The following is a 17,551-nucleotide window of genomic DNA, read 5'->3' as shown; positions in this document are numbered from 1 at the left end:
AAAGTTCATGTTAAATACCAAAAGAAAGTAAAGTTCATATATTTATAAAGATTTAAAGTTCATGTTAAATACCAAAAAGTGAATAAAGCTCATGAATTTATATACCAAATACCCAAAATATAAATAGTTGTTTAGTTATGTTCCAAAATAAACGTGATATATTTTTAAGGGACAAACAAAAAAAAAAAAAAGTGATACATTTTTAAGGACGAAGAGAGCATAATACATTTAAAATAGCATGCCTTGCAATCCAAATCGAAAACTCAAGAGCATCGAAAGATTTAAAGCGAAGAGCTGAGAGCAATAGTATAATTAACTTTGAGACAAACAACGTTTGTAAGTTTCCATTGTAATAACAATACTACGTCTCATCTTCAAAGACACCATAAGTCGGAGTCTATTTCACCTCTTTAATTTCATCTTCATCACCATCTAGTGTTGTTTCTACACCATAACCAAAATTCACTCAACACGAGCTTATAACATCGCGACTCAGACCAGTAATTCTAAGATGGCATCAACTCATTTGCCGCTGCCAAAAGAAAGCACACGGTGATTAGTACTTTTTTGTCCCACTATAAGTGGTTCAAAATTTTTTCGACAGGGAAATTAAGAAAAATGTATAAATTTGCTAAAAGTGGTAGAGTCCACACTTTTTTAAGTATTAAATTTTTCTCTTTATGAAAACAAGTTATTTATAATGGAACAAACCCAAAATAGAATACATAGTGGGATGGAGGGAGGATATAGTACAAATTAGTAAAGTAGATGAGCCTTCAATGATATATCAAGAATGTTACAAGAATCAAATAAATGTGGACTGGATTAGAATATACTAATATAACGATTTTGGGTTTAGTTAATTAACTAATAGTTTGACTAGTTGGATTACTAGATTAATTAAGGGTTAATAGTATTTTATGTCCCGAACTTTTAGCATTTTCTATAAAATGTTCCAAACTTTCATTTTCTCCGAAAAAGTCCCAAACTTTCAATTTTTATTTTCATAAAATGTCCCGCTATACAAAATTCGGTGATGGAAAGATGACAAAAAATCCCGAATTTTCAACATTTTCCACCAACAATGGTTCTTAATATGGTTTTTCAACAATGGAGATTTTCAAAATATTTCATCCGCAAGATAAGATATCTTTCTGTCACCAAATTTTGTATAGCGGGACATTTTATGAAAAAAGTTGAAAGTTCGATACTTTTTAGGAGAAAATGAAAGTTCGGGACATAAAACACTATTAACTCATTAATTAACTAATAGTTTGACTAGGTGTGATAGCGCAATATCTATTCTTATTATTAGAGGAACAAATTTATTTTGTTAGACATAGAAATACAAAAGAAAAAATACGTACAATTCAACTGGAAAGGTTAGATTCTGTACCAGAAATTGCTCTTGCATTAGATCTAAAGTACGCGTGGATATTATAGTAATGGATTCAATTACATGAATTGCTACAGAATTATTTTCTACACAATAAGTAAGTATTCTGATTATTGTGTTTATTACATGAATTAGTTATACTTCCAGATCATATTCTTGATTGTTTATTCCGATGCTTATCATTAGATGACATCAAGAATTTCTAACAAAGAAAACATAAAAAGTGGTGTTTGCATAGATTTGAGGCAAGAATGTGATAACTGATAGTACGATGATAAGGTATGATCAAAGGTACCTACCTTTGGAGGTCGAGGGGACTACGAAGACGTGCATCGGGGCGTTGTCCGGAGGCAGGGCCAAGCGAAGCGGATAAAGTTTGCCATCAAAACGACTACGAGAGCAGACGATAATGTCGTGTAGCCCGCTTTCTTCCTCCAACCTTTGAATCAAGTCCTCTAGCCTACTCCCTTTCAGCTGCAAACAGAGGCCTTCAACTGAATCATCGGCATTCCCATCATCGTCCACAACATAGTAATATATAAGCCGACCTTCGTACTTCCTCGATGAATCTTCCGATGAACTAGACTGATCCATCACCAACACTTATAAAACTATAAACAATCATATCAACAACCCAAGTTTTATCTCTCTCTATCTCCGTCCCACTTTAAATATCTTACTGTATTTTTTTTGGATACGAATATTAAATGAGTTGTTTATAATAAAGTTATTAAGAGAATATAGTTTTTGGGAGATATGTTACATATATATAAATGTCAAATTGAGTAAGAGATAATGTAAAGAGTAGTTATTAGTATATAATTTATGAATTATGTAAGAAAAAGTAGGAGAGGAGCTCGGGGAGCTCAAGCACCGCAACAATTTTTGTATTTCAAAATCTTTATAATCAGAAATTTCGACTTACATTAAAATTTATTAGATGAACTACTATAAAAAAAATCCAAACGGCCTACTCTAATTCATAGAGATATTCCGACTTATGTTGTTTTAGTAAGAGACGAAGCTAGATCAACTTATATATAACTCATTCGCAAATTACTATTAACATTATGGATTAATAATGTTTTATATTCTGAATTTTCAGTATTTTTCATTATATGTTTTGAAATTTTCATTTTCTCTTATATAAAATTTGATGATCGAAAGATGACTTCATCTCGTCAAAGAATTCTTGAATTGTTAGCATTGGTGGTGTATAATTCACAACTTACTTCAATCAATTTGAGCAGAGTTACCGTTCGTTCATCAAATTTTATACAATGAGATGTTTTAAATAAAACGTAAAAAAAAAGTTCGAGATATTTTATAATAAAAAAAAACACTAACCACGTTACTCGGCAAACGGAGAGTGAAATTGGAAGAGGTGACGTCATCCTCGGACAAATCGGCGTCGGAGCGCAGGTCGACGACCTCGACGTCCCAGAGGATCCAATCGTGGTGCCTGTGAGGGATGTCGTGCGTGACGGAGTTCCGCCACGGCGGCACGCCGCCGTTGGCGCGCAGGTAGTTGCCGTACCTGGTCTTGAGCTTGATCTGCATCCCGTCCCTGATCGGCTCCCACTCCACCGACGAGTCCAGCTTCGCCGGCAGCGTCAGGACCACTTTCCTGCCGGTGACGCCGAGGAGGAACTCCTCGTCCAGCGCCGTCAGATACTTGCCGGAGCCGCTCCGCAGCCGCACCACGCCGCCGGCTCCCTCCACGAACTCCACCGTCCATATCACCGATTTCTCCGACCGCTCCTGGAAGACGGAGTGATCGTCGCCGCCGGCCGTCAGATACTTGTCGTGGCGGCTCTTCAGCTTCACTGATTTGGCCTTGCGGAAGAAATCCATGGCGGAGACCTGAGAAACGATTGATCGATTGTTTAATTGCGGGGAAATGTGATTTAATCTCGAGAATTGTGATCAGTTTCTTACCTGCATATGGATTGGATGAAATTTGCGGAAGCCGGAAAGATCCAAAAGAGGGATTTTGGAAAAGAGATTTTTTTCTTTTCTTTTTATTTTTTCTTGGACAGAAGCGATCGACTAAAGTTTGAGTTTATGGATCCAAGGTTTTGTTTGTATTTTTGAGGGAAAATGATTAATCATAACGGATTTCTAAGTACACTTTTTAAAAAAATTTACGATACTCATTTATCAAGAAGTAATGAAAAAAGTAAATTTACTCACTTTAGAAATTAAAATCAGGAACAAATGGAGCATATGATTATTTAAAAAAAAATTAATATAATTCGAGTTCATGATATTGCAATATATGAATTTCATTTCCAAAGTTAGGTCACCCATATATGGTGATACAGATCTACACTATGCTTTCTTTATTTGTTGTAAACTTAATTTTCTTTTGTCTGAATATATTCCTATTTCCCTTCCAAAAAAAATATTCCTGTTTAATGGATTTTATGAGTTAACAGTGTTTTTATTTTGGAGTGTAACTTTTGTTTTGTCGGGTGTATAAATATATTTATTTCATTGATGTGGAAAATGTGAACAAAAGGATTGTCTTTTTAATTTTTAAATTATTTTATAATTAGGGTTTATAATATCGATATCTTGGATACTGCTATAAAATACTTATTGGATAAATCCCATTGCTAATTTGCTATGCAATAGTATTAATTTTCATGTTCTTATGGAAACCGGTAAATATGGTTTACTATTTTATAAGCGGGATTGTGCTTGTTTTAAAAAAAATAGATTTTAGTTTTAATTATTAATAATTGTGACAGATTAGTGGTCACTTCAAATTAAAGGTTTATGGTTATTTTATTATAGTTGTGAATGTGAGAACACTAAATGAACGTTGAATTTATGAATGTCGGTGGTGGCATTACTACACGAGTTCTTGTACTCATTTATTATCAATGTATATAGTTCTCGCACTCATTAATTTATTAATTCATATCTATACTATATTAAAAAAGGAATTTTTAATTTAAAATTAATTTTAAAATTAAATGACAATTTTATAGTTATAATAAAATTAAAGATTTATATTTAAATTATATATTTTTCTTCTTATTTTCATTTTCTTTAACTTCTTAATTATTTGTTGTTACATTTCTTTCCAAAATTGTGAAATTGATTAATTATAAAATATTTAATATGCATATCAAATTAAAGATCACGATAAGAGCTTTAATATGGTATATTTTATGAAACATATTTGATATAAAATGTACAAATTAAATTTGTTTAAATATTAAAATGTAATAAATTTCTCTCCTCTCTCATCTTTTTTGAATAGATATATTTTTAATTCTTTTTAATTAGTATTTTTTTAAAACTTTTTTAACTTATTTATTTGTTTTTGTTTTTCATAATATCAAGTTTTATAATTGTGAATTATTTTTTTATTTATTCAATATTCAATTCAAATATATTCAATTAAAGTTAATTTTTTATTATATTTATAAGTATAATAATTGAATTAGTATTAATACAGAAGATGAATTTTTTTACCTCCAATTTTTCTCTCTTCTCATAATTTTTTCTCCATTTTTTTCTTTTTTCTTTTCTATTTTAATTCTTTTCAAAAAATGATTAATTTTGATTTAGGAAAAAATACTCAATAGAAATGTTAAATTATAAATATTATGAAAAGATCTTTAATTTGATGTAAAAATTATAAAAAATAAATTTGAATGAATATGTTATGATTATTTAAGGTGTCAAAATTAATTTTTATTCTCTCTCATTATTTCTAATGTTGAACACCGTACTCTTTTTTCATTTTGTTTCCGTTTATTGGTGAAAAAAATAAGTAGATGTCATTTTCTCATTTTTAAAAAAAGTTTACATGATTGTTTAATTTTAATTATATTAAATTAAAATAATTTTAAATTATTAAAATGCGATTTTATTAAAAGGAAATGAAAAACCTAAAACCCTTGAAAGCACACGAAAAGCAGACTAAGGGCCGAGCCTCATTAAAACCTTTCCATGGAAAACCCAATGGGAAAAACCAGGAAAGGGAAAAGAGTACTCATCTAAGACGAACAAACAAGACCAGAAGAGCGGAAAGGAAAGTTTCTGGAACTCCGGCCTAACCATCATCCCAAAACGATCCCGGCTCCAGCTGGCCAAAACCAAAACAAAAAGAAAGAAACCCAAAAAAACGATGGCCGGTAAGACGCCGTCGCCAAAGTCAAACAAACCGAGAAACGTATCCATCAAACAAACCCAACCAGCAACAAAGAAATAGGACATGGGCCGGTAAGACGTCGTCGCCCACGTCCCAAACCAAACCCAGTAAGTAGAGAAGTATGGCCGGTTATACGCCGTCGCCAAACATCTCCTACTCACCTTAAACAGACCTGAATACATGCGTGGAGAGTTCCCGACTCTCCCGAGCACGAGCTCGCCCACAGGAATCATAGGCGAAAGCACACGAGCAGAGATACGCATCACGGAGGCCGAGTCCTGCTCACGCTCAGCTCCCATAGCTACCAAAAAGATGGCAGTAGCTCTCCGGCAAAGGCGCGCAAGAGAGCCGTAAAATGGCCTCAGCCACGAACGGGGACCAGCGCGTCGACGACCAATTCATGCTGCCCCAAAATCTCGAAGTCGATAAGAAGATATTCTTACCACCGAGCTGCCAAAGAAGCCCGACCGTTTGAACCCCAGTTTTGAGCGCACCCAAAGACTGCAAAAAGGGTTGAAACGACGCTCCAAACCAACTGCTCCTCCTCCTTCAGCGCAAGACACGCAGGCTGCCGCATGGACTCCCCACGCCTATCTTCGTATGGTTCGCATATGGCTATGCGTATACATGTCTCTTGCAACCGCAAGTTTAATGTCATCAATAGCAAAAGACCACAAACCTTCGACACGATCATTACAAGCCATGATATCCGCCGGTTGATTTCCTTCTCGATAGATGTGAGAGACGATCAATCTGAAGTTTTGAAGAAGACGCAAAGCATTCTTCCAGGAAGCAAAAAAACGCCAAGGAACGTCCATAGATCTGGATTCAAGAAGACGAACAACATACATGGAATCCGACTCAATCCACAAGTGAAGTTAATTCCTGTTATGGGCTATGTTGATAGCGGTGATGGCAGCAAAAAGCTCGGCTTCAAAAGAAAAGCCAGTGCCTCCCTTAATGTGAAAGCAACCACGAACGACCGCATAGTGATACCTGAAGACGCCACCAGCTGCAATAATCCCCGGTGCTCCTAAAGCAGAGCCGTCCGTGTTAACTTTGATCCAGGGAGAAGTAGGCGGCCACCAATGGACCTCCACCATAAGGCGGAAGGAGACGGACGACTGCTAACACCAATGGCAGCGGGAAACTAAGTACTCCGACCAAGTGTTGCTAATAGTGCCTATATCTTTAAAATTGAGATCCAGTTCTTTAACAAAAGACTTGATAAAGGCCAAGATCCGGCGGGGATCGAAATTTTCATTATAAAAAATCAAGGAGTTTCTAGAATCCCAAACCTTCCACACAGTCGTGATAACACCCGCTTTCCAGAAAGAGAGAAGTTGAGAGCTAAACTTCGTCGCCCAAGCATGAACCAAAAAAGAGTGAATATCGAAGCAATCACCAAGCGTAGCTTTGTCAAACCACGAAAGCAATTCCTTCCAAATGGGCCTCACTTTCGAACAACTCCATAAAACATGAGAAATTGATTCCTCGCACTCATAGCAGATAGCGCATCCATTAGGGCCAACCATGCCCTGTCTAATGAGAATATCAAGAGTGGGAAGACGCCCGTGGATGACTCTCCAACAAAGGATCGAGCGTCTCTCAGGGATGAAGGGCTCCCAGATCCATTTTCCCCAATTGACCTCCGGGAACCGATGGTCGATCCGCAAAAAGGCAAGCGCTGCAGAAACATTGCCGCTGACGGAATGTTTCCAGAAATGAGCATCCTTGTTGCCATTCATGGGGAGAAGGATGATATCGGCCACCACCTCAGGGAAACTATTCACGAAAGCAGAAGAAAAGTGCCAAATAACATCATAAAAGTAATCCTGCACAGAAAAATTAAGAAAATCGTGCATGTAATGGGGAACCTTCAACTTATCGACAAGCTTATAACCAAGCCAATCATCCCGCCAAAAGTAAGTGCAATCGCCGCTGTTAATGCAGGCGTAGGAATCATCCACCAACTAATTAACCCCATCTTTCAATCCCAGCCAAACAGAAGAATTAGCAATGTTATCCTTGGCATAGCTGAAGTGAGTAAGATATCTAGAACGCATGAGTTGATGAGCCCAGTCGACACCTTTAATCATCTTCCAAGCCAGTTTCATCAAAAAGGATTGATTCATAAGCGTAAAAGAGCGAATCCCCAATCCACCTTCGAGCTTAGGCGAGCAGCTGCGTCCCCAACTAACCGAGCAGCTGGGCCTCTGATCAGTACAACCAGTCCACACAAAATTTCTGCAATATCTGTCCAAAGAGTGAAGAAGCGATTTAGGCCACTTGTAAACCATCATAGAATGCACAGTAGAGCTTTGAATAACCGACTTCACAAGGCAGAGCCGACCAGCCATGGAAAGTTGAAGACCTTTCCACTTAGCAAATTTCTGGAGAATCTTATCAAAAATCTGCATAAAATAAGAGGCACGAGGACGACCAACAAAAATAGGAACCCCCAAATAAGTCATTGGGATACATCCCACCGAGAAACCAAGGGCCTTGTGAATAGCTCGTCTTCTATCAGTAGTGACATGTCTAGAGATGAAGAGATTGGATTTCTCCTGACTGCAGTGTTGCCCAGAAATAGACCCATAATACTGAAAAATATCAAGGATTTTCTTAGCATTGCGAACCGTGGCACGACAGAAGAGGATGACATCGTCAGCATAAAGGAGATGTGTGGGAAAATTCGAGGACCTAGAGAAACTCATGGGAGTGAGATGTCTAGAGTCCACACAGCTACTAATCAAACGGCTCAGCACGTCTTCAGCAATCCCAAATAAGATAGGAGAAAGAGGATCTCCCTGTCTAACTCCACGAGAGCAAGCGAAATAACCAGTGAGACGGCCATTGTAAAGAATGGAGAGTCTAGCAGAGCTGAAGATAATATAAATCCAACTGATAAACTTCTCATGATAACCGTTCGCTCTTAGGACCTGAAAAATGAATCCCCAGCGCAAAGTATCAAAGGCTTTCCTGATGTCAATTTTACAGGCCATATTGATGCCCCGGTTAGTACGTTGCATGCAGTTAAAGCCTTCCGAGCTAAGCATAACACAATCATGGATGTTCCGTCCGCTTATAAAGCCAAATTGATTGGCCGAGACATGGGAATTAGCAACGACACTAAGCCTCGAAGCCAGCACCTTGGAAATAATCTTAGAGAGGAAATTTGAGAGAACAATGGGCCGCAGATCAGCCACAGTGGAGACGACCTCTTTTTTGGGGATGAGAATCATAGTACTAGCATTGCAACCACCAGGCAAATAGGAATGGGTGAAAAACCTTTGGACCGCTAGGATGATATCAGTCTTGATCGTCGTCCAACAAGTATGAAAGAACGTGCTAGAGAAACCATCCGGACGTGGCGCGCTGTTAGCATCCATACTAAAAACCGCGGCAACGATCTCTCCATCATCAGGAATCCGGATGAGCATAGCATTGTGATTTGCAGAAATAGACGGCGGAATAAGAGCGTCAATCTCTAACTGATCAACAAGCGCTCCCCCATCATCAGTAAAGAGCTCAGAGAAATGACTAACAATGTGCTGCTCAATAAGACCAGGATCGTAAACATCAACACCATTAATATTCATTCTCGTGAAAGTATTATTACGCCGTTTAAACTTAGTGAGCCTGTGAAAGAAAGCGGTGTTCCGATCACCATCCGACAGCTAAGTCGCACGACTTTTTTGTTGTAAAAGACTACTCTTTCTGGAGAGCGCCACATTGAGCTCCGCCTGGAGGCGCACCTCTTCATTAAACAAATCATCCGTGTAACCAGAATCAGCAATCTGCTTCTGAGTGGCCAACAGTTGCTGCTGCCATTGACTCAAAGCAATGTCGACATTCCCAAAAACCTCCCTGTTCCAAACCCTGAGCTCAGCACGAAGCCTTTTTAATTTCAACATAACACGCACAATAGGACAGAGGGCATCAACCAGCTTCATCCAAGAAGTTTCGACCATCCCGCCAAAAGAAGGGTGCGTCACCCACATATTGAGAAAACAGAACTGCCGCTTACCAGACGGCGTAGTCCTGCGGCACTGCATGACCAAGGGAGAGTGGTCAGAAGTGAGACGGGGAAGAGCAGTGGTGATAATCGAGTCCCAGAAGTCAGCGAAGCTTTGAGAAAAAAGGGCTCTGTCTAGCATCGATTCCACATGAAGATGCAGAAAACGGCGACCCGACCACGTAAAGCGAAGACCATCAGTCGGCGACTCAATGAATTGAGTAGCGTCAATAAACGAACAGAAATCCACACAGGAACCACGATGTGGAGCTATAATACTAATACGCTCATGAGCTCCCTTGACCGCATTGAAGTCACCAATAAACACAGTGTTACCCGAAACAAATCTGAGGAGATCCTGCCAAAGAGAACGACGAGAGATCTGATCGTTCGCACCATGAACGACAGCAACTCAAAATCCATCGATTGCCAAAAGCAATCCACCACCACCACCTGATCTGAGGAGAAGACCGTAGTCGAGACCACCGAGGGGTGAGAGAGAACCCAAATGTTGGAGCATCTAGTACCACGATAATTCTGATGAACCAGAATAAGATTGAGCGAAGTCCAGAAAGAATGTCGGACTTTGTGAAAAGCCTTTTTAGGCTCGAGATGACCCAGGAGAATGGGAGAGAAGGAGCTACAGTGTTCCTTGAGAAGCCTCTTGGATTCATCCGTCATCCCGCGGATGTTCCAGGCAAGAATATTCATATAGAGTTATTCAAATGAGTGGAAGAAGCCTCGCTCCGTTCCACTTCATCAGCCCAGCTTTCCTTAGCAACATTATCCATAGCAATAATGCAATTTTTAGGACTATCGTCAATGACAAAGGTATGAGCTTTTTGGCCGGTGTCGTTGGCGTGTCGTAACCGGCTCTTTATGCTGTCCTGAGCCTGCTTAGTGATATGTTGGGCAGCCTTGATCGCTTGCTCCTTCTTCGGAGGTCGTCCACATTTTTTGATTGCCGGTGCCTCTGCTTGAATCGGGGCTTTGGCAATGGCAAGAATCTGCTCAAGACGCTGAGCCTTCAAAGCGTTTTCCAAAGCTATGGCATCCCTCTTTTCCTTCCCAGCATTACCAGGAACGCGATCGTCCACAATAATCTCTTCATCCACCTGTTCTTCTTCATCAGAGGAAACCGGTGAGTCAAGAACAGAAGTTTGCACCGGCCTTAGAATGGCGTCAAGAAAATCTGGTCCAGACATGGTTCCAACCTTCTTTCCTTCCGAACTGGTCTCATTGAGCAGATTAAACCGATTTTCGCTGAGTATGGGCGAGCTTCGACGGCTGTCAACATGCCCAGCTTCCTTCTGTTTATCCATCATCCTCCCCGGGCTGCTATTGTCATCATGTTCCTCCGCGTTCCGTTGTGGAGAAGGACGCAAGAACATTGTTTCATCTCTCGAGTTAGAATGATTTGAGTCCTGTTGTAAAGAAGCATCACTGCCTTTTCCTTCTTGCCTATCCTCGTTACCAGTAGTCTGATCCTTCTCAGAAACTTGTTGCCAATGCTTGTTTAACTCAGTGGCTTTCGGAGGTTGGTTTCCATCTTTCTGTGAAGTCTCACCAATCAAAGATTTTCCTTTCCAACACCTCTCCGCAGTATGACCTGTAGTTTTTCATCTGGAACAAAAAAGGGGCAGATATTCATACGTAAATTCAACATGAAAAGCAATATCATCACCATCCACAAGGAGAGTATTGGGTAGAGGTTTAGACATATCTACTTCAATAAGAATGCGAGCGAATTGACCAAAGTCTCTCTGAGCTGAAGTTCCGTCGACCCTCAAAGGGTGTCCCACAAATCTCGCAATGCCAGTGAGGACTTCAACATTCTAGTATTCGATTGGCAGGTAATGTATTCTCACCCAGACATTGGCCAGCGAAGAATGCTCCTTGAAGGGATCGAAAATTTTCGTCCATTCTCGGATCCGCAAGTGCCCACCAGACACTTCCAAAACGGCCTGAGCTTTGGCTTTTAGTTTATCCTCCGCAGTATTGAAAACCATCGTGTAATATCCCTTGCCTAAGGGAATTAGTTTCCAGGAGGTTTCAACGCCCCATAATCCTTGCAGCTCCTTCTTCACCATCATAGTAGTTTTAGGTTTTTCTCCCTTTTTAAGTAGCAGCCGTCCAGTCAAGGCATGAGAAAATTGAGCAATCTCTTTACGTAGCAGTTCCTTGGGAATTTTGAAGGAAAATTGGTCGCCCTCTTTGGTGGGTCGAAGGGCATGGTACCGGTGGGCAGGTAAATCCGGCCTTCGCGGAGTGCGATTAGTAGCTATATCAGCGTAGGATCGTCCATTATTATTGTCATCAAGAATAGAGCCATCCACGATTTCTTTCCCACGTGAACTGTTTCTAGCAGTATCTCTATCTTCCCCGCGTGAAATAGGAGCAGCAACATCTTCGTTCATGGCAGAAACCTGATGCGGGTTTGGTGTAGCAACCATCGACTTTAGAGAATTTTCGAGCGTAAGTTTCGAACGTGGTGAGAAGTTGTTGGTGAGCGAAGGAAGGTTCAGGCCTCCCGCGCCCGAGGGGCCAAGAGAGGTGCCGCCGTTTGACGCCATCGGACGGACGGAAGATCAGCGGCGTGAGGTAGTTTGCGGTGGGGCTAGGGTTAGGGTTAGGGCTCTCATTAAATAGTATTAGTTTTAATATGAATTTGTAATTAAAAAGTTAGTTATATATCTTAAAATTAGAATTTAAATTTTATATATATATTTATTTAATTATGTGTACAATTTATTTATTTATTCATATAAACATATTCGTTGTTATATTTTTTATATTATTCGTATTTTTCCTGATTTCTTAATTAATTTTGGGCTATTCAAATATGAACTTTTAATAATAATACAATTTGGACTTCTAAGAGTTCATAATTGTTATATGAAATGACGGCTATTAATTTTATTATATTGATGGTTCAATGTTATTTGCTTAACCAATGAGATTGACTTAAATTATTTGCTTAAGAATCTATAAATTTAATTATTATTCTTATACGTATTCAATTAGTATACAATACTTATTAAGTTGATAACATTGTTATTACACACTATGTTAAATCAAATACTAATATTTAGGTTAACATAGTTGTTTTCAATTAATCTAATTCACAAAAAATGACATTTTTACACAATTCAAAATTTAAAAAATAAATAAATATATTGTGGCACGTGCATTGCACGGGAGGGCGCACTAATTATATATGGTATAAAGTGGGTGGTAAAGAATTAAGTGAAAAAATCACAAGTTTTCGTGATAATTGAGAACCATGAACAGATAAAATACATGAATAAGAAATAATTAGATCGTTAATAATTATAATACATAAAATACATTAACAATAAATGATCGAATTTTTTATACTCCCTCCGATCCACTTATCTCGGCACACTTTTCTTTTTAGTTTATCTCATTTATAATGTTACTTTCCAAAAATAGTATGTGGTCTCTACCTTCTCTGCACACATCAAATAAGTGATCCTTATCCACTTTACACTTTCACACCTTATTTTTAATCTCTGTGCCCATAGCAAATGTGCCAAGATAAGTGGAATGAAGGGAGTATGTGTTATGTTTAATTATTCATGATCCGACTAATCATGTGCATATTTTAGGAATATTTTGTGTGTTTTCAGAAAACAACAAATGATCTAAAAGTTTTAAAGTTTATAGTCTAAGCTTTGTTAGGATAATTTTAAATCTAGTAAGAATGTCATTTCTATTCAAGACCTGAGAATATATCATTTTGTAAACATTTGGTTTGTCAATGAATTATGCTCTTAATTTCCAATTCCATGGTCAAAATAGTCTAATCGAGCCCAAATATTGCCCCGCAACATTGAAATTTAAAACTTTTCACAAAAAAGTTCAAATATATTTCACAATTTAAGTTATCATCAATCAAAATTAAATTATCAAACGCTCATAACATCAATGATAACAAAACATAATTGCGGAAATTTTATTTATGTGAATGAAGAAGGAAAATATAAGTGTAATACTCCTTTCGTCCCACGAATCTTGAGTCACTTTCCTTTTTCGGTCGCCCCACGAATCTTGAGTCATTTCCTTATATGGCAAAAAAAATTCCCTTCATTCACTCTCACACCCCAATTCTTGAAGGAATAAATACAATCATGGTGCAACCATTTTATAGAAATAACATAAGGAAAAATCATTATTGAACCCGAATAATAAGATTACAAGTTGGGCTAGTCCCTTTGGATCAGAAATTTTGTTTCATGCTTCTGACAACCGATATTCATTAGCATAAATCTAGGAATTAAGAGTCTAAATTCGAACAGGGTTATCATTTGAAATTTAACATTAAAGTCTTAAGTTGAGAAAACAAAAGATAGTTAAGAGCTAGTGCTACAACGGAAGTCTTAATAAAATATTGAACCCTAGCCTTAGCTCTGTCTCGTCAGCACCGACCAGCCAACCTGAAAAATATTTGAAAGTATTTTTGGGCTTAAGTACTAATGTGCTCAGTGGTTCAAGCATTTTCTGAAACATTTCATATTTTCGTAAAGACAGTTTATCCAATAATACTTGACATAACTTAGAAGGTTTTAAATTGAAAGAACTTCTAAGCATGTTAAAATAATTTCTTTCATTTGTGCACACATGTCACACTCCCTTTTCTGTTGCTCGCTGTGATCCCGGACCTTTTAGCCAATGTCGGATCCTTTACTCCTGCTTACTTGAACTGAGGGCGAAACCCAAACAAGTTTACTTTGACCACGTGATGCTACCCAGGCAGGCCCTTATATTTTACATGCTCCAAAACACATTTAGCCGAGCACCCTTATAACGCCTCTGGCCAGGGTCCGATGGAAATCAACCCACCAGGCCAGCTAGCATGTGTACACGATTCTCAGATAACATGTTAGGTCATAAAAGAACCTCAATTGATTAACTTTGCGAGCCATAAATATAGCAAAGTGCACACAAACATTTTATTGGATAAACAGTTTGCACTTATTGAATAAACAATTTGCATTTCATTGAAACATTTAGAGCTTAATAACTCAATCATACTTTATACATTTGGAAAGCAAGCCCACCTGATTAGGCAAAGCATGCCGTTCACAATCTCATAAACTCATCTCGGGAAAATAGCGCTAATCCCCTTGGTCCACAAAGCCTACAAGAAATTCTATTCTTAATAGGTCTCGTGAAACTAATCTTAATTCTTAGTGAGTGTGCTAAACTTTCTATGATTCACTTAGCCGGGTTTTCAAAATTTAATAAATAAATAATTGAAAACTAAAATTATTGAGTCAAGGACACCAACAATATCCCTACTCGATTTTTTGTAATAATTGAACTTATAAATAAACTCAATTAAATCATAAATACTTTCTATTGCATAATGCAAATTCATTTCAAGCTTAAACATAATAATAATATAATATTATTATGCAAATTATTCTTTAATATAATTAATTAAACTAATGGAAGTTTAATTAAATAACTTTAGTTCAAATTATATTAATGCAACCTGTACAGCCCAGTTAATAAAATTATAATGGGGCCTCATCTTATTAAAAATCGGCCCAAGCATAATTAAATGCAGCCCACGTTTTTAAAACTCAACTGAAAAAATGGGAGATTCTATTCATAGCCCATTTTTTACTTTTCATAGCCTCCTACTTAATAAATAATAAAAAAAAATATACAAATGTACTATTTTATCCTATAACCCCAAATAGAAAGTAATATATTTATACATAGCCTCCAAAAGTATAAACAAAGAAGAACAAGCACAATATCATTAACTTCGGTTTTGCAGGTGGTAGTTCTAAGAGTGTCGTTGCACAGCAGAGGCTGCGACCTGCGAGAGTAAAAACGAGGAAACATATTTATATAATGGAATATGTGTGTGTTTCTGGCCAGCCTTAATCTTTTTAATGTTTTAAAATTTCTGTGACAATTTTTACTAGTGATTTTGTGCAGTAACAAGGCCCTTAAACATAGATTTTGCAGTGAAGAAGGTGACGGTGATCGGAAAAATTACGTCGTTGGAGGTATTGTCGAGTATATCGAAGGTAAAAAACGCGAAGCTATAGGCTCCAACCATATCGTCGGGGAATTCAAAGGCGTTTGGGTTACAGAGAAATGGAGTTTTGTTGGAGTAACCTAGCCTAGTATTTACTTTTTCCATTTCATTATGTCTTGTTTATAAATTCATACACTATTAATTAAATTGCATTGGTATTTTCTTTAACTGTAACATTGTGATTCTTTAACTGCATTGGTATTTTCTTTGGAAAAAGTCGAAAGGCTATAAAATTAAACATTGAGAACGAGACAGAGATCTAGTAAGAGTTAAAACAAAGGGGTTTTTGCAAATATAATCACGAACAATTTTGAATTTGCAATTTTAACATGACTTTTAAAGTGCGGCGAATTAAATCATAACCTTTTTAATTTTTACAATTTCGTCCTTCCAATTTTTTCCGGCAGTCGGAATGATGAGTTGGAGCTTATGTGGATTTTTTTGCCACATAATTAATTGCTGAGTAAAATTAAATTGTTGACTAAGATTAAAACAAAATCAAAATTTAATTCTTTATTTTACTTCTTTCCCTCAAACCCATTTCAATATCTACATTTTCCCTAAATTGCTGCCATAAGCCAAACACCCACTACATGGAATTTAAAAACCCAAACTCCCCATCCATTTGAGCTTTCATTTTGCCGTCAAATATCTCTCATTCTCCCATTTCACCTATTCCAATAGTAGATACGCCACGTTTCGGTTCCTGGTTCGAACCGAAACCGGAACCGTCGATTCCCGGTTTCAGAAACTAGAACTAGAACCGAACCGAAAAATAACCCTCACGATTTCGGTTCCGAACCGTGAACCCGCGGTTCCGATTTTGTTTCCGACCGCCGGTTCCGGTTCGAACCGTTAGAACTGTCCATTTGTTTATTTTTATTTTTTATTTTTTATGTAATTTGTATTGTTTTATATGTATTGTTGTGTAAAATTTAATGAAATTTGCTTTAATAAAATAAAAGACACAAGAAAATCATATACTTTATTTTCTAAATTGAACTTATAATTCAAAGTTACACCTTACAACTCTTATAATACAATTTACAAATTACAACTTTTGGGTGCTAAAATAAAATTAAGGCAACTTAGTTTACAACTTGTAATTGGGGGGGAAAAAAATAAAGAAAATAGGACTTGAGCTTAATTATAACATTTAAGTTATAATTGAGTTGCCTACATATCTCGAAAGAATCAAAGTCCACTATGGATTAATTAACGGATAACTTTTTTTTTAAAAAAACTAATTAACTGATAACTATCAACCTATATACCACTAATCAACAACTAACGACATAAGTATTTTTACAACTCACGCATGATCCTCCATTTGTAACCAAGACAACTCGGTTCCCAAAATAATAAACACTATGGAGCTACTGATATAAACTCCCTTCGTTCCGTCTTAGATTGATCAACTTCTTTTTAACATAAAATTTAAGAAATTAATATTTTAGATGTATTTGATAATAAAGTAAATAAGTGGTTATACTTATATATTTCCTTACTTATAAGTGGTTCTCAGACGGTTCCACAGTTCCCGGTTCTAACCGTAGAACTTTCGGTTCACGGTTCCAGCCCGGTTCCAACATGGTTCCCGGTTCCACGGTTCGGTTTCGGTTCAGAATCGAGAACCGGCGGTTTGAAGAAATTGGAACCGGAACCGAAACTGGCCGAGCACGGTTTCGGTTCCGGTTCGAAACCATATGACACGATTTCGGGTCCAGAACCGTCCCGGACTGTCCGATTTCACGGTTCGGTTCCCGATTTCGGTTTTTTTGGCCATGTCTACAGTCAAACACACGGTAATATCCAACTTTCAGCTTATTTGCTTTTGAAGCAAGACAAAGCATGAAGTGAAATGGTCCTACTCTGTTCGGGAAGCACACATAT

The 17,551-nt window shown here is 37.4% G+C and overlaps 1 protein-coding gene across 2 annotated transcripts; it reads right to left on the bottom strand.

Annotated features, from left to right (window-relative positions):
• Nucleotides 1-280: 280 nt before the first annotated feature.
• On the bottom strand, nt 281-3,675 carry LOC131003608 (uncharacterized). Of its 2 annotated transcripts, none has more exons than XM_057930140.1 (4): nt 3,335-3,675; nt 2,744-3,259; nt 1,696-1,870; nt 281-532 (listed from the first exon to the last, which is right to left on the bottom strand). In XM_057930140.1, the coding sequence occupies exons 1-4, from the start codon at nt 3,338-3,340 to the stop codon at nt 507-509; spliced, it is 723 nt and encodes a 240-aa protein (XP_057786123.1). In that variant the 5' UTR covers nt 3,341-3,675; the 3' UTR covers nt 281-506. The 2 variants fall into 2 exon arrangements, with proteins under 2 accessions (XP_057786123.1, XP_057786121.1); XM_057930138.1 differs by having other exon boundaries at nt 1,696-1,981; nt 3,335-3,671.
• Nucleotides 3,676-17,551: the final 13,876 nt, after the last annotated feature.

Source organism: Salvia miltiorrhiza, unplaced genomic scaffold (genome assembly GCF_028751815.1).
Source record: "Salvia miltiorrhiza cultivar Shanhuang (shh) unplaced genomic scaffold, IMPLAD_Smil_shh original_scaffold_233, whole genome shotgun sequence".
NCBI classification, from domain to species: Eukaryota; Viridiplantae; Streptophyta; class Magnoliopsida; order Lamiales; family Lamiaceae; genus Salvia; species Salvia miltiorrhiza.
This window is presented reverse-complemented; position numbering and strand designations above follow the sequence as displayed.

Bases quoted from the DNA above. Each gene is read 5' to 3' on its own strand.
- LOC131003608 (XM_057930138.1), bottom strand. The intron at 1,982-2,743 runs GTTAGTGTTTTT...GTGATGGATCAG, and splicing joins TCCGTTTGCCGAGTAACGTG to TCTAGTTCATCGGAAGATTC. The intron at 533-1,695 runs GTAGGTACCTTT...TTCTTTTGGCAG, and splicing joins AGTCCCCTCGACCTCCAAAG to CGGCAAATGAGTTGATGCCA.